Raw genomic sequence first — 24,809 nt, 5'->3', positions numbered from 1 at the left:
GTTAACCCATCTTACAAACATATTAGATTTTATTTTTGAACATAAATATTTTATAATTACGAAAATAAAATATATAAATTTATAAATTTAATACAATTTTATTATATTTAGCTCAAAATAATAATTTTAATTTAATATGATTGATTATGATTATATAATAACTAAAATATTATAGATTTTTTATTTTTCATTTTATATAACTGAATATATTAATGTATAATAATATTTTAAACTAATTTCGAAATTAGTAAAAATATTTAAATATAATTTCGAAAATGAAGATCTTGTAAAAATCTTTTTAAGCAGATTTGTTAGAATTTTAGAATAAATATATTTATATTTAAAATGAAAAGATATCAAAAGATACTATGATTAAAATATTTTAAAAATTATATTTATTATTAGTCTGAATTAAAATATAGTATGAATTTCTATGAATATGTCCATTTGGTCCATTTTAAAAAAAATCACACATAAATCAAGGTTGTGATTTCTGTTTTAATATATAAGATGCTGTTATCCATGTTTCCAAACAATAATATATTTTTTCTATTATTATCTATATTTCCAAACATTTTCTAAAGGTACTTTTACTTTAATAAGATAGATACTAGATTTGGAAAGTGCGGGTTTTTTGGATTATATTATAATACAAAGTCTTATTATATCGAAAAATATAATTTTTAACAGTTATATAATCTACGAATTAGTTTATTTGAGATTTTATATGCACACTTTTACGTAAGTTTCTTTTAGGCATGGGAATTATATTCGGTTCAAAAAAACAAACCGAACCGATCCGAAATTATAGGTTTAGTTCAGGTCCAGAGAAGATAACCTATTGGTTTTTATTTGGACCCGCAGGTCTTTGTTTGAGTCCGGGTCCTATCCTACACCCGATAATAAATATGTTGGGTTTATTACGTATATTTGAATATTTTGAATATGTTTCCGGTATTATGGATATTTTTAAAGTTTTTGGTTTACGATTATAGTTTTTGATTTCAGGTAAATTTTCAAATTAAAAAAAAAATTGGGTATTTAGATAAAATTTTGGGTATTTTTCAGTTCAACGTATCAAATTTTGAATAAGATCTTGAATTTTTAGGTATTTGAATTTTTTTGGTATTTGTTTGGAGTTTCAAGTACTTTTTCGTATTTCAGATATTTTTCAGATTTTTTAGATATTTCAATTTTTTTAGGATCCTAAATACCTGAACAGATGTGGATCCATTACTTCCATATTCGGTCCAACAACGTTTTTATATAAATTTTTAACGTTCTTGTACAAAAACATGGTTGATGAATATTTTGCTGAGTAAAGTTATCATAAGAAATAATATTAGGATCTGTTAAAAATATTTAAAATATTGTATGGTTAGAATGATTAATGGTATTACCAAAAAATAATAAATAGTTATACATGACTCCAACAACTTTTTTATATTAGATTTTTTAAGACTATTTTCCTTTTAATAGTATTGATTCGTTTTTAAGTGAAAAATATATATAAGTATTATAGCTAAACAAATAATTTTTAAAATCGTGAATAATCAATACTCATATCATGAAGTCGGGTTGACTTTAACAAAACCAATGAATTTCTACATTTTTTTTAAGGTAACATGACTAATCATTAAATTCATTTTTAAATATGAAAATATCTACCAAACTATAGACGGTTGAAAGTTTAGTATATGATATGAGATTTTAGTGGAAAAGTTTATATATGATATGCTTACTTTATTATAAAGGAAAAGAGGAAGTTAGAATGTACACATATATGTCGTGTAACTTTTCTTGCTTTAAATTATATATTATATGATAAAAGTAGTAATATAAAATATTAGTTTCAATGCTTTTACGATTAAAAATCAAAATAGTAAATATAATAATAGTAGTGATTAGGATTTATGGGTGAGATTTGAATAAATAAAGGAATTGAATAAATTATTGTTAGAGAAATATGTGGTAACATATTGTTAGTCTAATTTTCTTCCCTTTTAATAGTATTGATTCCAAACCAAGTTGACTTTATATTCCCTTTTTTGTCGTATATTCTCTTTTTAGTTTGCTTGCAGCAAATATGTGTTTTTTTCTAACGACTAAAGTCTTAGTATATTTAGAACTTGATAAAGTCCCTTTAAAAAATGTGGGAAACCTTGGAATATTATAGTTTTAAAATGCCAATGAGAAAGTTTACACTTTAGTGACTGTATTGATTGATAAACTTTTTAGCTGCATGTGAATTCTTTGTTCTTCTTACTTTTGCGAGAGGACTACCGATTCAGATGTTACTCAACTTTAATTTGCTCACTATGAGGGTAAATAAATGGCAAGAAGCCAGTTATATATAAAAACACTTTTTGACGGATAGTTTGCTATCTTTGTCTTGTCTAAAAAAGGTCTGAACACTTTTGTAGCGTGTTGAGTATCTTGTTCTTGACCCAGTGTTTGGTATATATGCATATAGGTCATCTTCAACAGTTGACTTTTTATAATGAAATGTGTAATCACCATTTAGCTTTCATATTGTGTTTCCTTAAAAAATAGATTATCTCACATTGTGTTTCCTTCTCGTATATGAATCTAAATGACATGTATATAATTATATTCATAACTTCAGAAGTACGTTTACGTTTGATAATCCTAAATATGTATGCGTCATAGATGCTTTTACGTAACAAACAGCATGGTTCATAAATTTTCGACTAAAAAATTGATATGTTATTGATAGAGTACTGAGTTTCGGTCGTTTATCTCTGCACGTTCTCATGGTCTTTTGCGTTCCATCTGATCCAATCCATCCCCATGTAAGGAAAAACGTAAAATATTGGACGGGCATGCATAATTCTTATATAAAAGCTAAATTTTAAAACTATATTGTTTATATTAGTATTAGAATTAATGTTTGATAGCCCTTCTCTTTCTTAGAGATTGCTTTCAGTTATTCTTAATGCATTTAAAAGAATGATCCAGACCAGTTTTATATGCAAATATTTGATAACGTTCGTAAGAATATGTGGGTCGAGATCGAGTCGAGGACTGATTCAAAGTCTTCCAGTGAGATAGCTACATTCACTGCAAGAAAACAGCGGTATTCTGACAGACGTTCCGACGGAAAATGAAATCATCGGAATATTCCGAGGAATTTCCGAGGATATTCCGAGGAAACACAAAATTTGGTTTCCTCGTAATTTCTTCGGAATATACCGATGGAATTCCGAGGAAATATCATTTCGTCGGAATATTCTTATGGAATACCGAGGAAAATTGTATTCCTCAGAAAAAACCAATGAATTCCGAGGAAATATTATAGACGTTAGAGAGCCGTTGGAGAGCCGTTGGGGGATTTTAAAAATTCAGAGGAAATTCCGACGAACTAGCCGTTGGCATCGGAATTCCGTCGAAATTTCCTCGGTCTGTCGGCAGGATTTCAACTATAAATACAAGCACCCCTCTTCCTCTTCATTCACTCCATATCTTCATCCTCCCTCTCACTCTCTTTACACACGAATTTGATTCATAAAAAACATGTCTTCTTCAAATTATTTTCGTTCTTGGATCGATCGACCTCATTTGGATCCGAACACGAGATTGCTTACGGAAGAATACCAACGAGGTATAACCGAATTCATGGGGTTAGTTCACCAACAACCGGAAGCAAAAACAGGTATGTTAAGATGTCCTTACTCTAATTGTAAAAATAAAAAGGTTATTAAAGAGTGGGATGTTTGGACTCATCTATATTTGAGAGGGTTTACACGAAGTTACAAAATTTGGTATCATCATGGGGAAACTGATTATGAACATGGTAGTACTAGCGAACCTCAGCCAGCGGTTAGATTAGAAGAACCAATTAGAACGAATGTAGATTATGGTGTAGGTACTGAGCAGATGGTAAATGATCATTTTAGAGGGGAAGATTTACCCAATGCAGAAGCTAGGAGATTTTATGATATGTTGGATGCTGGAAAGCAACCATTGTACGAAGGTTGCAGAGATGGTCATTCAGCTTTATCATCTGCTACAAGATTGATGGGCATTAAAACGGATTATAATTTGGCTGAAGACTGTGTGGATGCGATTGCTGATTATGTAAAAGGTATTCTACCCGAAGATAATGTAGCTCCTGGCTCATACTACGAGGTTCAGAAACTCGTAGCTGGTCTTGGTTTATCGTATCAGGTAATAGATGTATGCAGAGACAACTGCATGATTTATTGGAGGGCGGATGAACAGCGGGTTTCATGCAAATTTTGTGGGAAGCCTCGTTATAAAGATACGAGTGGAAGAGTTCCAGTGCCATATAAAAGGATGTGGTATTTACCTTTGACGGAAATGTTGCAGAGGTTGTATCTGTCTGAACGCACAGCGCAACCAATGAGATGGCATGCGGAGCACTCAACAGATGGTGAGATCAGACATCCTTCAGATGCAAAAGCGTGGAAGCATTTCCAATAAAAGTATCCCGACTTTGCGTATGAGAGAAGAAATGTCTACCTTGGATTATGTACTAATGGTTTCAGCCCGTTTGGCAAGAGTGGAAAACAATATTCTCTATGACCAGTCATTCTTACACCATACAACCTACCCTCAAACTTGTGCTTGCGACGAGAGTTTTTGTTTCTCTCGATTCTCGTTCCCGGACCAGAGCATCCTAAGAGATCACTTGATGTGTTTCTTCAGCCACTAATATATGAGTTGCAACAACTATGGGCTCAAGGTGCTGAAACATACGATGTTTCTTATAAAGAAAACTTTCAAATGCGGGCAGTACTAATGTGGACAATAAGTGATTTTCCAGCATATGGTATGTTATCTGGATGGACAACGCATGGAAGGCTATCATGTCCATATTGTCAAGATAACACTGATGCTTTCCAACTAAAACACGGAAGGAAAACGTGTTGGTTTGACTGTCACAGGAGATTTCTACCACCAGATCATCCATATCGTAGAAGTAGGAATTTGTTTACGAAGAACAAGAGGGTGTTTGACAGTCCACCTCCGGAAATTCGTAGGAATGATTTGAAGACACAACTTAGATATTTTGGTGCAGAAAGAACGCCAGACGTCGGTGGACATGAGCGTTTTCCGGTAGATGGTGTTGGAGACCTACATAACTGGCACAAAAAAAGTATTTTCTGGGATCTGCCATACTGGGAGGATCATCTACTAAGGCATAATTTAGATGTCATGCATATTGAGAAGAACTTTTTTGACAATCTTATGAACACGATCCTTAATGTTCAAGGTAAAACAAAGGATAATTTGAAGTCAAGACTGGATTTAGTCGATATATGTGCTCGTTCAGAACTTCATGTTGATGAGAATAGTAGGGCTCCTTTTCCCATATACCGACTTGATGCAGCGGGAAAGGATGCGTTCTTTGATTGGATTTCAAACGATGTAGAATTTCCAGACGGTTACGCATCTAATTTGCGTAACTGTATCGACAGAAAGGAAGGAAAGTTTACTGGCTTGAAAAGCCACGATTGCCATGTAATGATGCAGCGCCTCCTTCAGTTTGCCTTCAAGGAACTATTATCACGAAATGTTCATGAAGCAATTGCAGGGATAAGTGGTTTCTTCCGCGATTTATGCACGATTTATACGGCGAAAATAATCGATGTTTTGAAACCACAAACCCTGGTTCCTCAGAATATCCTCGGTAATTACCGAGGGAATTCCGAGGAAACCTGATTCCTCGGATTATTTTCATCTAACCGGGTAAACCAAGCCGCCAAATATTTCGCGAAAATTGAATTAATGATTTCCGAGGAAATTCCGACGGAAATATTAAATATTTCCGAGGAAATTCCGACGGATAATTTCCGTCGGACACCTCATTTTATTAGGTCGAGCCCGACCTTCTTCCCCATTTCTCTCCGCCGCACTCTCTCTTCTCTCTCGCGATTTCCGCCGTTTCCTCCCGTTTCTCTCGACGATTTCCGGCGAATCCGCCCTAATCCTCCTCAATTTCAGTCCTTGCATCATGTATGAACCCTATCCCACTCTCTTAGGTTAGATTTGTATAGTTTTTAAGTAGATTTGATGATTTTGAAATGAGATTTATAGATTTTTGTTAGGGTGAATGGTAGAATTGTGTAAAATCGAGTTTGATTATGTATTTCACTTGATTTGAAATTTTTTTTTGTTTTTATTAATTTTGTGGTTATAAAAATCGAATTTGTAATTATATATATATATATTGAAAACGGTTTATGTATATAAAATCTATTTTTTGCATTTTAAAATCATTTAAATATTTATTAAACATTTTTAAAATCTATAAAACTTTTTTTGTGATTAAAAATCATATATATAATATTTAAAATCATTTTTGTGTGGTTATAAAACGTTTTATGTATTTTATATAAAAAATATAAATTTCTATATTTATTACACATTTTTAATATTTTTAAAACTATTTTGTTATGTTTATTAAACATTTTAAATATTATTAAAACTATTTTTTATAATTATTAAACTGTTTTTGGGATTTATTAAAACTATTTTTTTAAATTATTAAACTGTTTTTTATTTATTAAAACTTTTTTTTGTAATTATTAAACTATTTATATTTTTGTGATTAAAAACTATTTTTTAACTATTTTTTATTTAAACTGTTTTTTTATTAAAATTATTAGAACTAATTTTTAAATATGTTTTTTTTTAATTTACAGGTCTTATGATGATCAGACCCGACCTCGACCGCATCGTAGCCGGGGTGGTATGGGGAGCCAGTCACGGGGTTCGTCCAGCCATAATCAGGATTCCGTTTCGCCCCACAGCTCCTACCATACATCTCCCTCTCCATTACCCGCTCCTGCTGCTCCCGCTCCCGCTGCTGCACCCGCTCCTGCTCCTCCGGGTCCTCCGGGAGTGATGAGTGTTGCGGAGTTGGTTCGACAGCCCGGTCGTGACCATCTTCCCTATCTCACTGAGTATCCACATGGACATGGTCAAACATGGTAATTAAACTTTTATTTTATTCCTTAAAATTTAATTCATTATTAATAATTTGTTCTTTTTATTAGGTTCAACCGATCCGGGAACGGGATCCGCGCATGGATCAACCGTATGATGTACTCGGCCCTCGACAAGGGACATCCGATTTTCACTGACTTCCCTCTCGAGAAGCAGCATCTGTGGTTTCGTCAGTTTGCGGTAAGTATTCAAATTTTTTACTTATATTTTTTATTTATTAAAACTATTTTTTGTAATTATTAAACTATTTTCTATATTTATTAAACATTTTAAATATTATTAAAACTATTTTTTGTAATTATTAAACTATTTTTGGGATTTATTAAAACTATTTTTTTAATTATTAAACTATTTTTTATTTATTAAAACTTTTTTTTGTAATTATTAAACTATTTATATTTTTGTGCTTAAAAACTATTTTTAAACTATTTCAGCAAGAATTCAACTGGAATTCCGATGATACGCTATCTATCTATCACCATTTTGTCCATAAAGTTATGGACAACTATGGGAAGCAGATGTACGAGTGGAAGAAAAAGTGGGAAGCAAACAAGGTAGTTTTTAATTTATTAACAATTTTTAATTTATTAAATTATTTTTTTATTTATTAAACTATTTTTTTTTAAAAAAATTAAACGGTCCCAAAGTCGATGAACGACACGGTCTGGAAGGACTTGTGTGCGCATTGGGATAAGGAAGAGACGAAAGAAACTTCTTCCACCAACTCCAACAACCGCAGGAGCAACCGTAAAGGGAAGGACATCTACAAGCATAACTTGGGTGCTCAATCTATTGCCACTCTGGGGGATCGCATGGTAAGTTCAACCGCTTTTTCTTCAATTATTCAAGTTTCAGAATTTCATTTTTTGTGCATTTCTTCAAATTTCTAATGTTTGTTTAATTTATGTTTTTTTCAAGGCGGAAGAAAATGAGGGCGAGCCGGTTGATGATCTCGTCCTAATAAAAAGGGCGTATACCAACAAGAAGACCGGTCAGATTGATGATGGTCTTGTGAGAGACGTGGTCGACCTGGTCCAAACTCAGGTGTATGACGAAGTGTCTCAGCTTCAAACTGATGATGACGATTCGACCGGTTCAACCAACTTGTCCCGGGTTCGAATCAACGAAATCGTTGAATCGGTAAGTTCTTTTTTTTAAAGTTCAATTTATTTCTTGATTTTTATTTTATCATCTTTTTATATTATTTAAATTTGGTTAATTAATATTTCAGTCGGTTCCAAAGAAGAAGGGACGTTTGGTCGGTTTGGGTCGTCGCTCCCGGTCGGCTGCTCCTTCTTCTGCACCACCGCCCTATGTTGATCCAGAAGTACTTACGGCTCAGCTGAAGGACAAGGATGATCGGATATCTGCGTTGGAGGCTCAGATGGCAGCTCAACAAGCGGGCTATGAGACACAGAAGAGGCTGAACGAGCAAATGATGGAGATGATGAAGAGGATGTACCCGAACGAGGTGTTCCCGAACATTCAAGACCCGTAGTTTTTTTTCTTTTTTTCAAAAACTTGGAATGTTTTATTTAACTTTGAATATTATCTAATATGTTTTTAGTTTTAATTTTAATTTTATATTTTCAAATTTAAATTTCAAAAATTTTAATTTTTTTTAAAAAAATTAATTTTTTAAAAAAATTAATTTTTTCCTCGGAATTTTCCGAGGGAAAGAAGTTCCTCGGAATTTTCCGAGGGAAAAAAGTTCCTCGGAATTTTCCGAGGGAACGTTCCTCGGAATTTTCCGAGGGCCAGGTTCCTCAGAAATTCCCAATGAACATTCCGAGGAATGTTTCGTCGAAACTTCCGAGGATTGGACCATCGGAATTCCATCGAAATATTCTGAGGAAGGCGTCCCTCGGTATATTCCGAGGAATCTTCCGACGAACTTGGTGTTCTCGGAATTTCTTCGGAATTTAGTTTCCTCAGAATTCCGTCGGAAATTTTCGAGGGATTTCCGAGAAAATATGAATTTCCGAGGACTTTTTTCGTCGGTATGTCCTTGGAATAGCGTTATTCCGACGACATACCGACGATTTTTTCCCTCAGTATGCCCTTATTTTCTTGTAGTGATTTACCTGGTCTGTGTTATTATAAAGGACGTACAATTTTCCTCTTAATTATCCCACACATATTAGTAAACTATGTAATGAAAATTCTTCGAATGTTGTTTTCTTAGCAGTTCTCATAAGATTTTTTGGCCATTTAAATATTACCTATTTATGTGATAAGATTTTTATTTTTAAACCTCATTTGAAAGAATATTGGTATTAGAATCTTCAATTTGGTATAATATATTTGTGTTTTCTCTCAATGCTAGCAACACTGTTCTACATAAAGCCTGAACTTAGAGCATTATTATTGGTAGGTATCTTACAATAAGTATTTCATAATTAAAATCTATCTATATTATAATGAGACAGTTTAGTCTCTCCTAAAGGTGTCCACGTGGACATTCTTTAATATTTGTGGATCCCACGTTTATGTCTGGTTTGGTTATCACGTTCGGCTTGTTATTAGATACAGATGTTTATGATTTAATTTCACAAACAAACGTTTCTGTTCTTCTTCTTCTATCCTCTGAACCGTCTTCATCATCTCCACTCTTTACCAAACGATCTAATGTCAAGATCGATATCGCTACTGAATTGTACGTTAGTTCTTGTCCGAATCTGAGTTTCTTTTACTTTTGGTTTCAAATCTGATTTTTTTTTTGTAACCTAGGCGGCGGCAGCGGAACCGGTCTTCGTCGGCGAGCGAGGTTCCGGTTGATAATCAAGGACCAGTTTCGGATCCTGGATTGGAATCTGGAGAGCCGAACCTTGGATCCTCTTATCCGCAAGGTATGGATGCGGAGAAGCCTGTTTTAACCTATCTGCTGTGATGGAGATCTCTCTTGAAGCCGACACAAATCCTGAAGCCGATGTCTTGGCGACACCTACAATAGCAGGTTTGGTGGTCTGTCTCACGATTTTGTCTGATTAACCAGTGATCAGTTACAGAAGAGGTGAAAACAGTGACAGGGAAAGTAACGGAAGAAAAAAATGATAAGTTCTACTTCGTAGAGATCAGTGAGCGTTCTTCCGAGTAGGCTCGAAACCGTGTTGGAGAAAATCTACAGCTAACACAAATGTCCTCCCATAAACGAAGAGTCGAGGCAGAGCCTTTCTTCGATCCCTGAGGAGTTAGCTTTCAATTTTCTCAGGAAAGCTTTTAATTCCCGGTGCTGTCCAACCTCGACCGCTTCATCCTCTCTAACTTACTGTTACTGTTTCAAGCTCTCCGGCAAAGCCTCAAGGTAAAGTATCAAAAGCAGAGTCTTTCTATTGTATTATTTGTAATTGTTGCTCTGATTGTAGAAGAGATACCTGTTGATTCTTTGAGAATACAAAGCTATGGTGAATCTCTGCACATTCCTCCTCAGCTCTTAGCTTTGAGTGAGCTTGAGTTCAACAAGGCATTTCTGTTGCTTAGCTATATTCCTGGGTATGTGTGTGTGCCTGCAAGTTTTCTACTTGTCATCAGTTTAATCTATTTTAAGTGATTAGTTGTGGTAAGAGTTTTTTTTTTTTTTTATGTTAAACAGGACAGATCTGGTTCAGGTTAAAATAACTACTGAAGAGATCCGAGGTTGGAAGGATTTGTCAATGGTTGCATTTGAAGCTGCGGTTTGGGAACGCTTGGGAAAGGATTATTGTTCCCCAACTGACCGTAGATTGGTATGTCTGCCTGATTTTGAGTTCTATTTGGTGGATTGACAACAAAAGTCTACTACATGCATATTTTTCACTGTTGGGATCTTACATGCTTCTTCTGTTTCTGCACTCACTAGATTGGGACACTGGCAAGACTCATCATTATTATCAGTGTCATGTAGCTTCAGACGGAAGTTACACGTTCAAGGTTCATTTCACTACTCTTCAACTCTTATCTTTTGTGTTTACATATATTCCCATGTTGCATGTGTACTTTTGTGTTGAAGCAATTCTTTTGCAAGTTTTTATCTTATGTCTATTACATGTAGTATCTTGGTGAGGACAATAGAGTCCTTGACTCGATGTGCTTGTACTTATAATGGAGACAGTGTTTTGACAGGGACCTCTTCTTCTTGAACCCGCTGGAACATACTTGCAAAAGGTCTTGGGTGATGATAATGCTTTGACGGTATATTTGAGGATCTCCAGAAAAATTCGTCAGCTTGTAGTATTGACCCTTACTCTGGATACAAAAAGATTGCCAAAAATGGTATCAAGATTGGGTTACGCCGTTATCAAATTTTTGGTGGGTCTCTTTCCTTTCTATTTTATGTTCATGTCACTATACATACAACACTTTTACGTTGTTAAATATTCTTTATTATGTTGAACAGTTTTCAAAGATGGTGGAAAAGAAGAAAGACTTTTCTACAAAAGGAATGAAATGCTACTTTATACGCACAGACTCCACATCTGCTATTGATACAGGAAGTCCTTACATGTTTTCTGGGAAGTCAATTTATGAAGCTCGCATGCATTTTATGCACGTGCACACATTGCCATCTTTGGCCAACTACATGGCAAGGTACTTCAGTTTTTTCTCTGTCTATTTGATAACTTTTCTTTTTTAATTCGAGTCTGTGTGTGTTTTTGTTGATGCTTCGGGTTTTCTTTGATTCTGTCAAAGACTAAGAAGTGACTGGGATAACCTTCGAGACTATTGATGATATACACTGCCATGTACTTTGTTAATTCTTTTGTCCTTTTGGGAACTGTGTCTTTAATTTCTGTGTTTGTATATCCTTGAAAATTCGGTTTGGTTTGTGTGTGTGTTTTTTTCTGAAAAAGGTTGGTGTTGTGTAATTTCTCATTACCAAAATAGTACAATTATATTAGTGCACTTAGCAAAATACAAATAGAAAGAAGTAATATTATAACTTCAAATTTACTTATAGCTTAGGATTTTCTCTACTTGAATTCTCAATTAGATTATGTGTATAACAAGGTAAAGTTTCATTGAGATCATCATCTGCAGAAATTGAGATAGAACAAAATATGTTGACAAAAAAAAAGAGATTGAACAACAGCCATGTCAACAACTCCGCGCTTACGCGGAGCCAAGCCCCTAGTTTAAAATAAAAGAAAAGCAAATCAATAGAAGGAATACGCCTTGCATTTGAGTTTCTTAATTGTCAGAAAATATTTTCTATGCAGAGATATTTATGGCACTAATTCTTATTTTCTTTTTACTTTTTGTATTTAGTGTCATTAATATAAGGGTGAGAAACTATCTTAGAACTCATCAATAATTCTTAAAGTTTAGTGGACCTCTGGGTAGTGATTACAAGAATAAAACTTGGTTATCATTTTCATTTTATTCTCCAACAATGAGAAAGCTTATTGAGCAGATTATGAGATCATGATGAAAAGACTGCAGAACAAACTAATTATACATTATATAAGTCCTTTTTAGTAGTGGGCTGGAGAGTTAAGGCCTTCATAAGATGAAAGTGAACGGAGAGGCAGATGTCTCCTTGAAGACATTGACAACACAGACAGAGACCGGCATTATCTTGAAAGAAGGTCTCTTGTCGAGGTTCGTCATATTTATTTTCGCCTGTATCGCCTTCAAAGCTGGTCCCTGCTCTCTCCGTTAGCTTTAAGACCACGAAGAAGAGAAGCCTGTAACACATAAGGATTGCTGCAAGCCTGCAACAGCAGCTAAGTCCCACCATTTTGAATACCTTGTTTATCACTTCTTCTCCTGTCAATTTTGGCGCACCCGGGAATAGAGGCTCGAACCCTAACTCGAGAAAGTCGTTCTTGTATACTCCCTTTAGCATTCCAAATTTTCTTGTTAGAATTAATTTTACATATTATTGAAAAATAAATAAATATATATATATAAATATTGTCCAACTCTAATTAATATAAGGTTTTTGGAGAAATGCTTTTATGAGAAATCTTTTCTCTTTAAAATAGTTAACTAGATACTGACCCGCCCTTTTAAAGGGCGGGTATTCTATCTATTAAAATATCATTTTTCAATTTTAATATTATTTCTAATTAGATGTATTTCAATATTTTATTATCTAATATGGTTTTATTTTTATAAATTGTAATTCTAATTAGTGCGAGTATGTGTTTGAATAGTTTATTATCTAATATGGTTTTTATTTTTATAAATTGTAATGTAATTTATTTGTTATTAGTAAAATTGTGTTTACACATATAGGACTGCAAATCCGTTGTTTGTTTAATTCTTAAATATATCACATATATTAATTTGTTTATTTCTTAAATGTATAATCTCAATAAAATAAAACAGGCTTTTTATGATTTTAAGTATAGATATTTTACACAAATTGACATAATGGGTTAATATATTTTTTTATCTCTTAAATGTATAATCCCTGTATAAAAAATAAAACAATCTTTTTAATGATTTTCACTAAATATATTTTAACCAAAGTGACCTAATGGGTTAACAATGGTTCAATTTGGATATATCCAATGTACTTTAAATTTCTGTAGATCATTAAAGATATTAAAAAAGTAATGGTATGTTTTGTAATTTTTTAAAAAAGTCAGGGACATAATCATAAGAAAGATTATGCTTTAATAGTATAGATTTAATATGATTTATGCTTTAGTCTAAGATATATGGATCTGGATCTTTGGATTCATATTTACTCTAAAATCTATTTTATAATAAAAGTAGAGTACCATTATAAATGTTTTTACGAGAAATCTTCTCTCCTTAAAATAGTTAATTTAATATGGTTTTATGCTTTAATCTAAGAAGATGTATGGACCCGGACCTTCGGGTCCGCGCTTCCTAAGAGCATCTCCAAAAGAAACTCTATAACTCTAAATATAGAGTTTTTTGCTCTCCAAAAAGAAACTTCAAAACTTCAAATTTGAAGTTTTGAAGAGTAAAACTCCAAATATAGAGTTTCATTTTTCAAAACTTCAAATTTGAAGTTTCATCTTTTTATTTGCATTTTGGTCCTTACAATTATACATCATATTTATAATTCTTAAATATTTTTTTGTTTATTGTTTTAATCCTTAAAACTTTTATATCTCATAAATATTTCAAATTTGTTTTATAAATTTAAGTTTTACACATGAAATTAAATAAAAAGATTTTGAAACAAGATTTATAATATTTTAAAACTAGAATTAAACAACAAGAATATTATAAAAAAACATGATAAAAACTTATTAAAAAGACACATGAAGACATAATTATTACTCAAATTTAAATATTATAACAACACTAATAGTCTGGTAAATTTGCTCCGGAACCTCTCAAATCTCCAAAATATTGTCTAAACAAATTTTGTGTAAACGAAGATGATTGTTGTTGTTGCTTTTGTCGCATTTTTTCGTATGATTCTTTCTTGTTCAGATCGAATGTATTCACGAATATTAACATCATCGATAGAAGCTAAGTGTTTTAGCAATATTTTATTTTCCTATTTTACTTCTTTAAAAGCTAACTTTTTTGCTTCATTTTGCAGTCGTAATTCAATCATCTCATGACCTTTTTTCCTGCTTGTTGTACTTTCGTTTAAAAGATCAAGGATTTTTTCGTTTGATGATATCAAACTATCAACAGCCATATTATGAGGATATTCGATTTCAAAAAAAATTGGCTCGTAATCTACTACTAAAAAATAAAGAGAATCATTTCTTACTTCGAAATGCACTAGTTGATCATATATGGGAGCATTATAGAAATAATTTTATGGAATAATGTAGTATTTGCTTGCAGTTTAATATTTAATTATGTACTTTTATTTATAATTTTATATTTTAGTGTAAGATTTTTTTAATTAATATTTCTGTAATATTTATATATGTGTACTAGTTATTTATAGAAATTTTATGAATTTATATCAACTATGACAAATATAAAGACCATAGTGTAAAATATAAATAATTTTGAAGTTAGGTTTGAAGTTTTACTTTTGGAGAAGAACACATTAAAACTTCAAATATAGAGTTTTAGAAACTTCAAAATAGAGTTCATTTTTGGAGATGCTCTAATAATTCAAAAATAAAACACTTCTCCTAGGTTAACACCAAACATCACTAAACTCATATTGTTTGCAATGCAGGCAGATCAACAAGGGGAGTAAACTAACATCGTTGGGCCGCAGCACAATTTTTATACGTTTTCCGGGAACATGGTTCTCATTTTTGTGGGGGATATAATGGGTTTTAATTGGACTTTGTGTGACGATCAAATTTCTATATATGAATCTGGAAATAAATTATTTCAGCTTACATGGAAAATAGATTAGGGAACAAAATTGTCCAAAAGCATAAAGTATATAACATGATTCATTTCTTCTTCTTTTTTATTTCTGGCATTCATGATATGACAGCTACTCATGCATACACCTAGGATACTAAAACTTAATAGTCATATTTAATTAAAAATCGTTAGATACTTTTCATTGCCACATTACCACATTATGTTATCCATTTCCAGAAATTTTTGATACAGTTTATGAAATCTTATGTAGTTGAAATACTGTTTCTTTTTTAATAACATAAAATTGTATAAAAATGGGAAAAATAAATGGCAAAATTGAGAATTCTTGTTTTCCATAAAGAGCATTAACTTTTGTTTCATTATTGTCTGATGTCTGGTTTCTCTGGCTACGAACTCTGGTCAAATTGACTATTGAGAACCTCACGTGTCCCCGTAAAGCAATCTAAGGTACTTTTTTTACCTTTAACGGTAAAGATCTGACCGGAGTATTTACAACTAGGTGCACTTGATGTAGTGGAATATTTTATTTGAGAAATAATTTATGTCACGCGCGGGGTTTAGTGAGTCAGGGGAGAAGTAAGCGCGGTTAACGAAGCAGCTCGGTTCCAGATTTTTGCGGTATAAAGAAATAATGGTAATTGTGACAAAAAAAAAAAAGAAATAATGGTAAGGGATAAATTTGATGTTTTCTATCGCACAGTACTATTTAATTTGTAATGTCTTAGAGTTATATGGGTGTCATAGTATATATGGCAGAACACCCTTTGTGAAATTCAAAACTAACGCATACAATGTTATGCACTGCAAGGGATTGATTTCTTTGTGTTCCACCCTTAATAATGAAATGCTATTTTTAAAATAAAAAACTCCAGTTACCAACTTCAGGCATTTGTAAAATTATTAGCATATAGTAAAAAATAAGAATGCATAAAATAAAATAGAAAATATTTTGAATTGTATTAATTTTAATAAAATTAAATTATCTAAGTATCGTATAAATTTGATTGAACATCACTAATATGGTAACGATAAATTTAATGAACTTAAAACAATTAACTATATTTAACACAACAAATAACAATATATTTTGGCAAGGTATGTGAACAAATCACAAAAGAATATTTATAGAATTATAGTTAACCATAACAAAAATATGAGGATCTACCACATCCAATGGGAGTAACCTTTGGTTTGTTAAAAAAATATTGAATAAGATCTTAAATAACAATTTGTTAAGCAAAATAAGGAAACAAATTAATTTCCCCGATTTCAAAAACAGAACCCGAAAAGAAAGAAACATAATTACAAAAGTTGTTTTTCTCTTCTCCGATTTTTGTTTAATAAATGCTCATTACAAGACAAAAGCATATACTAAAATCTCCAAACAAAACCCACTACTCTCCCACAATAAAAAGAGCCTCTTCTCCTTCTTCAAAATCTCTCTCTCTCCCTTCCTCCCTCAAAAGAAAGAAACTTTTCAATCTCGCCATGGATCCTGGAGATCCCACTTCAATACTCTTCACAAAGATCAGAACTTTAGAACCAGACTTCGCCTCCAAGATCATTGGCTACTTGCTCTTACAAGACTTGGGTAACAGAGACTTGATGCGTCTCGCTCTAGGACCCGACACTCTCTTACACTCCGTCTGTCTCAAGGCTAAATCCGCTTTGGGTCTCTCCTCAAACGGATCTTCTTCTTCTTCTATCTCCAGACCCATTAACATCCACCGTCATTCCCCCAGGACGAATGGGTTTATGGAGTTCCCGAGAAACCCTCTGTCTCCTTCGGTGAACGCCAACGTGGGTTCGAGCCAGTTTCAAGAAAGTTCGTCTCTTTTCGCTTCAGATGGTGGAAACGGCGACGTACTCGATGAGCAGCAACTCGGTGACTACTTGTCCTTTCTCAACAACAACGACGAATCTGCGGATCTGTTCGACAATGGCGATGCCCATTTGCACAAGAGGAGTTTCTCTGCCAGTGATGTTTGTGAGACCGGGTTTGGCGGCGGCGGTTACAGTCGGTTCGCTCACGGCGGTGGTTTAGGGGATGATTTCGATTCTCTTCCTGGTCGGTTTGGCTCGCCGGATTACGTTAGCAGACAGCAAGAGGAGATAGCGAGGATGAAACTTGCTCAGCGGCAGAGAATGGCCGCTGCTCAGTTCTTGGCGGCTAGTGGCGGTTCTCCAATGTCGTATGATAGTAAAGATATTAACTTTCTCTTGCATTCGCGTAACGGGTACAGGTAATCATGAAATGAGCCTCTTTTGTGCCTAATATAACGTATATTTATACACATATTTGGTTAGTAAAGACTTTGGATCATTGAAAGTTTGAATCTTTGTGCATTTATAATTTACTTTTAGTGAATCTTTAAGGTGCTTGAGATGCCAATAATTGCCACTGTGATAAAAATGTAGTTTTCTTCATATGGTTTTCTTTTGTACTTTTGTGTGTTTACATTTACATGCTAATGATTTGTTGCATAGGCTATGGTTTTGGTTTATTTAGTTGTTTGCCAGTTTTATTATTCAAGTATAGTGAAGTAATTTGGGTCATACAATTGCAAAAAGTCTTCATAACACTTGATGTTGTGGTGTTAATTCTTAATTTTCTTTTTTTTTTTGGTGGTGTTTGTTTTTTTTGCAGATCAGGACAGTTTGGGGATGAGGGTTACTGGTTCGGTAGTCCAGGGAGACATGAAAGGGATGAGTTTATGGGGATGATGGGAGATAAGTCCAACTCTGCATCTAAACAGATTTACTTGACGTTTCCAGCTGATAGTTCCTTCACAGATGAAGATGTCTCCAACTACTTTGGGTATCTTTCGCTTTTATGCGTTTGAATTTATCAAAAAGTTTGGTGGATGTAATATTTACTAATATTTTTTTTTTTGGGTTGTAGGAATTTTGGAGGAGTGCAAGATGTTAGGATACCATACCAGCAGAAACGAATGTTTGGGTTTGTCACTTTTGTCCACTCTGAAACTGTGAGAACCATATTGGCTAGAGGAAACCCTCATTTCATCTGCGACTCGCGTGTACTCGTTAAACCCTACAAGGAGAAAGGAAGAATCCTTGAAAAGTATGTTTCTCACATTCTTCTCTTTTGTGTTCTCTTCCTTTCTTATGATACCTTTTTGTCAAACAATAGTAGGAGGCAGCAGCAACAATTGCTGCAGCAGATGGAGAGAGGGAACTTTTCTCCTGGTTCAAGTCCATCTGGATTGGATCTCTTTGATTGCCACCTCGGTTAGTTGTATTCTTAGTTCTCCATGTGGATATGGTTTATCAGAGCTGAGTTTCTTGTTTTTTTGTTTGCTAGCAGCGCCGAGGATGTTCTCTAACACACAGGAGATGATGATGAGGAGAAAAGCTGAGGAAGCTGAGCTGCAACAAGCATTTGAATTCCAAAGGAGAAGGTTGCTTAATCTGCATCTGCCGGACATGGATAGCGAGTTGTTTCACCATCACCAGCGCAGTCTCTCTATCGGCTCTCCTGTTCATTTCCCCTCTCGCAGTGCTAATCAAAGCATGCTCTTTCGATCTGAAAACTCTGGTGAAGAAGTCATACAAGGTTAGTCTCTCTCTCTCTCTCTCTCTCTCTCACACACACACACACACATGGAACGTGTCTTTCTATAGCTTATATTCACCGTTTTCTTTCCCATGTGTTCTCTCTTAGCAGGTAATGGTGTTTCAGGGCGTTTTCAGTCTGAAGTAAACCATGCTTTTCTGACTGATACTGATAATAACAACAGCCAAGAAGGTGGTTACATTAACCATCTCAACAACGGGTATGATTTATTCTCATTTTGTAGGGCCTTTTAAGTCTTCTCAGTTCTCAGCTTATCCGTGCTCTTTTATTAACATAGGAACGAGACAAGTCTGGAGAACGCTCTGCCTGATTGCTTCTTTGCTTCCCCATCAAAGACCGCTGAAACCCAACAGCCGGAGTCTGAGAAAGAGAACTGTGCCACCTCAACAATTCAAACATCCTAGCTTTTGGTATGTGAAAGTTCTTTTTAAGTCCATGGCATTATCAAATCAGCCTTTGCCAATTCTCTTCTTGGAACTTTTCAGGGTCGATAGTGGCGAAAAGAAACAAAGTGAATGCGTGGAAAAGGTATATGCATTCTTCAAAGTCATACTGCAACTTGAAGCTCTTCCTTTCAAAAATGTTAAAACTGATATGGTTTTAATATCTTTGGTTGCAGAAAAGTAGAGAGACTGATAAAAAGGAGGAAGTAGAAGAATTTTGTATATGTAGAAGAAGCTAAAGACGGTTTTATAACAAATGGAACAGAAAGAAAGATAGGATTTTTACATGTCTCGGAAAAAAGGCGGTTGTTGCAATAGGATTACAACTTAGTACTAACCTCAGATAGAGTGCATCGATAGGAAGAAGAACGATACTGCGACTCAAACCTTAAAAAAGTTCTAAGCTTTTGTCTTTTCATTGATGAATGTTTACCTCTTACCGGATTATACAAGCCTTGGTTCTTTACGTTACCTGAGTAAAGTAAATACTAATGCGCCAACAACGAAAAAATGAAGAACTTTTAAGGACTGATCTTACCCGATCAAATTATTTTATTCTTGGTTGGTTTAAATTTCTCAGTTCGAACTTAAGCTCGTTACAACAACAATCTTGACATATAAATGCAACAAGATAACGAAATAGAGTTATTATAGTCTGCTTTCCTTGGCTTCATGCTCTATCAAAAGACTAAAGTTGACGGAGAGATGAAAGTGCTTGGCTTGTGTTTCTTGAGATTCTATCATGTATTGGTTCCTGTTTACAAAGCTACGGATCAATACGCTTCTAAAGCTGATATAACCTCAAATCTATCAAAAAAATCACAACACAAGTGAGAGAAGTGAACATGATCATACCTGTGTTGGAAGAATGTCAATTCTTGATCCAGTGATCGTTTCATACAAGAAAATGTACCTGCCAAGTCACGGGTTCTCTCATCAGCTCTTTAAAATCCAAATACTGCTAGTAAAAAGTCTAACAGAGTCGAGCAAATGTTTAAAATGACGAGTCATATATATATATATGTTCAATCAGTGTTTATTATCATATTAAAAAATATGTTGTCAAGTAAGTTTATAATCTTAGTTTACAGACTAAACAACATACCGCCAAGCTAATTCAGTTACGAGTTCTGCTGGAGCAGCCGGGAGGACCTGACACATATGCAACACATTTAGACTATTTAGTGGAGTTTCTCATATAATGCTGGAATTTACATTATGAAGATGTAAGCATACCTCGTCCTCATATGGATTGCAATTCTCTTTAAACCACAACCTTAGGAACTCCTGTTTCAATATTTAGAAAAAGAAGAAGAGTGAACATGTGACAAACCGTGATTTGAACTATATGTGGGAAGAGTAAAACAGGAAAAATAACACTCACCTTATCAACATTTTCAGGCTCAAGACCTTTCCGGAAGCGTTCTTCATAAGAACCAGCAAGCCAGTATCTGCTTGAATCCGGCGTATGAATCTATATACAATGTGTGTACAGGTAGATAGAGATGATTTATAATCAGCGAAATTGGCAATTATTTGTGCAAAAAAAGAGAGAATCCACGGAAAAAAGGAGAGAATAAGACTGACCTCATCAATCAATAAGATGGAGCCATCACTACTTTTTCCAAACTCATATTTTGTGTCCACCAGTATCAGTCCATGCTCCTTTGCCACACGCTGAAGAAACCCATAATTTATATATTTAGAATCTAAAAGACCTCCCAACAAAGCACAAGATTTACCATTGAAGCAAGCAAAATTTATAAGATTATTAAAAGCATTACTATCTAATGACTTTACACTGATAAGTTCTAACCAACCTGACCAAATTCAAACAAGCTCAAAGCCTTCATGCTGGCTTCGTCAAATTCAGCTTGAGTCATGAATCCACCTTCAACTATCTGCAAGAATCATTCGTCTGATAAGAAGCAACACATAACTAAACAACTTTGGGTAGACTTCTTCTAATGTTACAGCTAAGCAGAACACTGAGATAGCAAGCTAATGAACCTCAGTTGGAGAGATGGGCACATCATGATCCTCAGCCTTGGTTGTTGGAGTAAGTATATTAGCTGGAAGCTTCTGGTTTTTTACCAATCCTGAAAAGTTCAGTAATGAATTTATCAAATGATCTTCAAAGATGTACTTAAAAGAAGAAGACAACCTATAAATGGCAACAATAAGAAACTTTACCATCTGAGAGGGCATTTCCACAATAGTTCCTTACACCTTTCTTGTATACCGTCCATAAAGATGTGTCAGTACTTCCAGTCACATATCCTCTAACTACAAACAGAAATAACAGTTGGAACTAAAGCAAACAAAGGCTGCATAGAAAAGCAATCTGACTAACATACTAACCCACAAACTCTATTGGAAAAACCGAGCATTTCTTTGCAATAACAACATTCCTATCAGGAGATGAAACAATTGCATTTGGAGTTATGTGCCGTGTGTTATTGAACCACCACAAACTGGTCTCATTAAGAACCTGAAAGTTAAGCAGAAGCACAAACTTGTTATCTTTCTGCAAACCCAGTGAGCTATTATCCAACTTGAATTTACAAACCTGGCCTTTGAAGGGAATCGAAGCAAGGTTTCTGTCAAAGGCACTCAACCGATCAGTTGTGATAAGTACCAGATAGTCACCAGCATCATATATATCTCTGACCTGCAAAAAAAAAATCAAATTTGTTCCTCAACTCAACTATCACTTTTGCTAAAATATACTTTGGTAAAAAAAGGGAAAGACACCACAAACCTTGCCCTTGATTCTAGATTTGAGACCAGGAACAGTCTCTAGCAAATTGGTATCTGAGAGACAGTTAGAAAGCGAGTCTTTGATGGTGCCAAGAACCTCTCCTTTACGGTTACTCGTGACTAGATCGTCAAGAGACAACTGCTGCTGCCTTTGGTCCTTTCCCTGGCAAGACATAACCACTGAACACTGTTTTGGGTATCCCTTGAACTCAGGCAGTGTTCTGAGGAAGGAGACTGATGCAAAAGCTTGGGTTTTTGCGGACACAGTCCTAGTAAAAAAGCTCTGGGGTGTTCTCGAAGGAGTTAGTGTTGACCTCACACACTGAGCCATCTCAACTGCAATAGATAACAAAACCAAAACCTTAAAACAGTTGTACAAGATTGAAATCGATTACACAGCTAAGAACATGTGAGAAAGGAAGAAAGGCAGAACCTTTTACGAAAATAAGCGAAACCCTTCACTCAAGAAAACAGAAGCGCGGCGGATTCTGTTCTGATAAGCACAGAGAAGCCGACAACTCTGTTAAACCCTGTTTTGTAATACTATTCGCCTCGTTTTTTTAACTTTTAAATAAGAAAATAAATATATAAATCGAAAAAAGAACTCGGCTTTACCTTCTGCGTTCTCTCTGAGATCAAGATCTGTCACCTCTATACCATCTTTCAACATCTGTGTGTGTTCGCCTGAATCTAAAGGTTTAACCTTTCTTTGAAGTTCGTGAAGGGAGATGCCAAATTAGAGAGAGAGAGATGGCGAGACAAGCGGGGAAACAGAGTTATGGTCGGCTTGTGTTAGTGTCATGCCTCGCGCTTTTAGCGGTTGGACTCATTGCAGACTTCCTTTGGGCTTCTTCTCATCGCTTCTCCCCTGCCGGGACTTATCTTCCCTCCTCCTTGATCCAAAAACTCCCTCCTGAATCCAATGTAAGCGTCTCTCTCATTCAATTAGATCTCAGATAAAAGACAAGATAACACTTTGTTTTGTACTGCTTTTAGGAGAAAGACACTAAAACTAAGGAAAGGAAGCTTTCTGCAACGTTTCAAGATTTGGAAGCTCCTCAGCTACAATGGGAGAAGATGGCAGCTGCGCCTGTGCCTCGTCTAGACGGAGCTGCTATTCAGATTAGGAATCTTCTCTATGTATTTGCTGGTTACGGCAACATTAATCTTGTAAGTAAAGCCTTAGATCCTTTGGTTTTACTACTAGCAGACCAATGATAATGAGTTGCTTTTGATACTCAGGTGCATTCTCATGTTGATATATACAATTTTGTGGATAATAAATGGGGAGGGAGATTTGATATGCCTAAAGAGATGGCACACTCTCATTTAGGGATGGTAACTGATGGGCGTTACATCTACATTGTCACTGGTCAATATGGTCCTCAGTGCAGAGGCCCTACTGCTAAAACATTTGTGCTTGATACTGATACGAATACGTGGAGTGACTTCATTCCTTTACCAGTTCCTAGGTAATTGCTATTCTCTGTTGTTATCATCATGTTAGATGTTTAAGAGAAACTGAGTGTGAAAAGGTTTGTTTATACATTTTAGGTATGCTCCAGCTACTCAGCTGTGGAGAGGTAGACTCCACGTGATGAGTGGGAGCAAAGAGAATCGACATACGCCAGGACTTGAACACTGGAGTATCGCTGTTAAAGACGGGAAAGCATTGGAAAAAGAGTGGAGAAGTGAAATTCCAATCCCTCGTGGAGGACCTCACAGGTTTTGTTATTTTCACAACTCCATTGGAAACTCTTGCTGCTAATAACTTCATATGAGTTTGACTGTTCTTGTCACTGTAGAGCGTGTGTGGTAGTGGATGATCGGCTTTTTGTGATTGGTGGTCAAGAAGGTGATTTCATGGCTAAACCAGGATCTCCCATCTTCAAATGCTCACGTCGTTTAGAGGTAAGGTATCACCTGTTGAAGTGAATATCATCATGACTTCTCTTTCATTGCTGAGTGTGTGTCCTTTCGTTCACCTTGGTGGTTCTCAAGGTGGTATTCAGTGATGTTTACATGCTGGATGAGGAAATGAAGTGGAAAGTTATGCCACCGTTGCCAAAACCGGATTCACATATTGAGTTTGCTTGGAAAGTGGTTAACAACTCCATTGTAATCGTTGGAGGCACCACAGAGAAGCATCCTGAAACCAAGAAGATGGTTCTCGTTGGTGAAATCTTCCAGTTTAACCTGAATACAATGGTAAAAAAGAAACCCATGTCGTCCTTGCATGCTTAAGAAGAACATCTTTAGCTAGTTAATAAATGTGCTGAGTACTTTGTTTGCTCTGCAGAAATGGTATGTGATTGGAAAGTTGCCATACCGTGTGAAGACGACGCTGGTTGGTTACTGGGACGGGCAGTTATACTTCACCTCGGGGCAACGAGACAAAGGTCCTGATGATCCGGCACCGCGTAAGGTAGTTGCAGAGATGTGGAGAACCAAACTGATACTGTATCCATGAGATAGACGAACAACCAATCTCCCTTTTGTAATGCAAAGTCACAACATTCTTTTTTTGAAGTTATATTCTTTGAACCTTACTCATTGCACTCCAGAAAACAATTGCTTTATCTATTTTCTATGTGGATGGGGGAGTTTGTATATTGTAAACTATAGATAGACACAAAACTTATGTAGAAGATGTCAAAGTTTTCAACAAACAACTGTGTTCTTTCTTTATCTCACTGTTGTCTTCTGTTGTCTCATTAATAAAAGAACATTTTCTCTTCTCAAAAGCATGT

The 24,809-nt window shown here is 34.8% G+C and overlaps 3 protein-coding genes and 1 long non-coding RNA gene across 15 annotated transcripts; 3 read left to right on the top strand and 1 right to left on the bottom strand.

The window, feature by feature from the left end:
- The first annotated feature begins 9,397 nt into the window (after window positions 1–9,397).
- On the top strand, window positions 9,398–11,869 carry LOC106345730. 5 transcript variants are annotated; one of them, XR_002664835.2, is made up of 7 exons: window positions 9,398–9,649; window positions 9,724–10,297; window positions 10,393–10,485; window positions 10,586–10,718; window positions 10,832–10,902; window positions 11,095–11,280; window positions 11,369–11,869. It is a non-coding gene; the product is annotated as an uncharacterized LOC106345730 (long non-coding RNA). The 5 variants fall into 5 exon arrangements; XR_001270377.3 differs by having other exon boundaries at window positions 10,359–10,485; XR_002664834.2 differs by having other exon boundaries at window positions 9,724–10,485; window positions 11,369–11,559; window positions 11,662–11,869.
- Window positions 11,870–16,407: 4,538 nt separating this feature from the next.
- LOC106345731 (zinc finger CCCH domain-containing protein 55) lies at window positions 16,408–19,765 on the top strand. 7 transcript variants are annotated; one of them, XM_013784919.3, is made up of 9 exons: window positions 16,408–17,504; window positions 17,909–18,079; window positions 18,164–18,343; window positions 18,416–18,510; window positions 18,587–18,835; window positions 18,944–19,055; window positions 19,134–19,266; window positions 19,342–19,384; window positions 19,476–19,765. In XM_013784919.3, exons 1-7 carry the CDS (start codon window positions 16,606–16,608, stop codon window positions 19,258–19,260), a joined length of 1,833 nt encoding a protein of 610 aa, XP_013640373.2. In that variant the 5' UTR covers window positions 16,408–16,605; the 3' UTR covers window positions 19,261–19,266; window positions 19,342–19,384; window positions 19,476–19,765. The 7 variants fall into 7 exon arrangements, with proteins under 7 accessions (XP_013640373.2, XP_013640357.2, XP_013640351.2 ...); XM_013784903.3 differs by having other exon boundaries at window positions 16,413–17,504; window positions 18,584–18,835; XM_013784897.3 differs by having other exon boundaries at window positions 16,418–17,504; window positions 18,413–18,510.
- Window positions 19,766–19,804: 39 nt separating this feature from the next.
- On the bottom strand, window positions 19,805–22,917 carry LOC106345768 (phosphoribosylaminoimidazole-succinocarboxamide synthase, chloroplastic). Of its 2 annotated transcripts, none has more exons than XM_048737551.1 (14): window positions 22,675–22,917; window positions 22,493–22,547; window positions 22,061–22,395; window positions 21,869–21,970; window positions 21,661–21,790; window positions 21,493–21,585; window positions 21,310–21,398; window positions 21,120–21,200; window positions 20,887–20,976; window positions 20,684–20,773; window positions 20,536–20,586; window positions 20,405–20,451; window positions 20,155–20,212; window positions 19,805–20,053 (listed from the first exon to the last, which is right to left on the bottom strand). In XM_048737551.1, exons 3-14 carry the CDS (start codon window positions 22,388–22,390, stop codon window positions 19,988–19,990), a joined length of 1,227 nt encoding a protein of 408 aa, XP_048593508.1. In that variant the 5' UTR covers window positions 22,391–22,395; window positions 22,493–22,547; window positions 22,675–22,917; the 3' UTR covers window positions 19,805–19,987. The 2 variants fall into 2 exon arrangements, with proteins under 2 accessions (XP_048593508.1, XP_013640411.1); XM_013784957.3 differs by having other exon boundaries at window positions 22,493–22,552; window positions 22,675–22,896.
- LOC106345759 (kelch repeat-containing protein At3g27220) lies at window positions 22,675–24,747 on the top strand. Its single transcript, XM_013784940.2, has 7 exons — window positions 22,675–22,983; window positions 23,056–23,229; window positions 23,302–23,531; window positions 23,614–23,784; window positions 23,865–23,970; window positions 24,061–24,267; window positions 24,359–24,747. The coding sequence occupies exons 1-7, from the start codon at window positions 22,810–22,812 to the stop codon at window positions 24,527–24,529; spliced, it is 1,233 nt and encodes a 410-aa protein (XP_013640394.1). The 5' UTR covers window positions 22,675–22,809; the 3' UTR covers window positions 24,530–24,747.
- Window positions 24,748–24,809: the final 62 nt, after the last annotated feature.

The sequence above is a fragment of the Brassica napus genome, chromosome A1 (genome assembly GCF_020379485.1).
Source record: "Brassica napus cultivar Da-Ae chromosome A1, Da-Ae, whole genome shotgun sequence".
NCBI classification, from domain to species: domain Eukaryota; kingdom Viridiplantae; phylum Streptophyta; class Magnoliopsida; order Brassicales; family Brassicaceae; genus Brassica; species Brassica napus.
The sequence above is the reverse complement of the archived record's forward strand: the minus strand, read 5'-3'. Positions and strand labels throughout refer to the sequence as shown.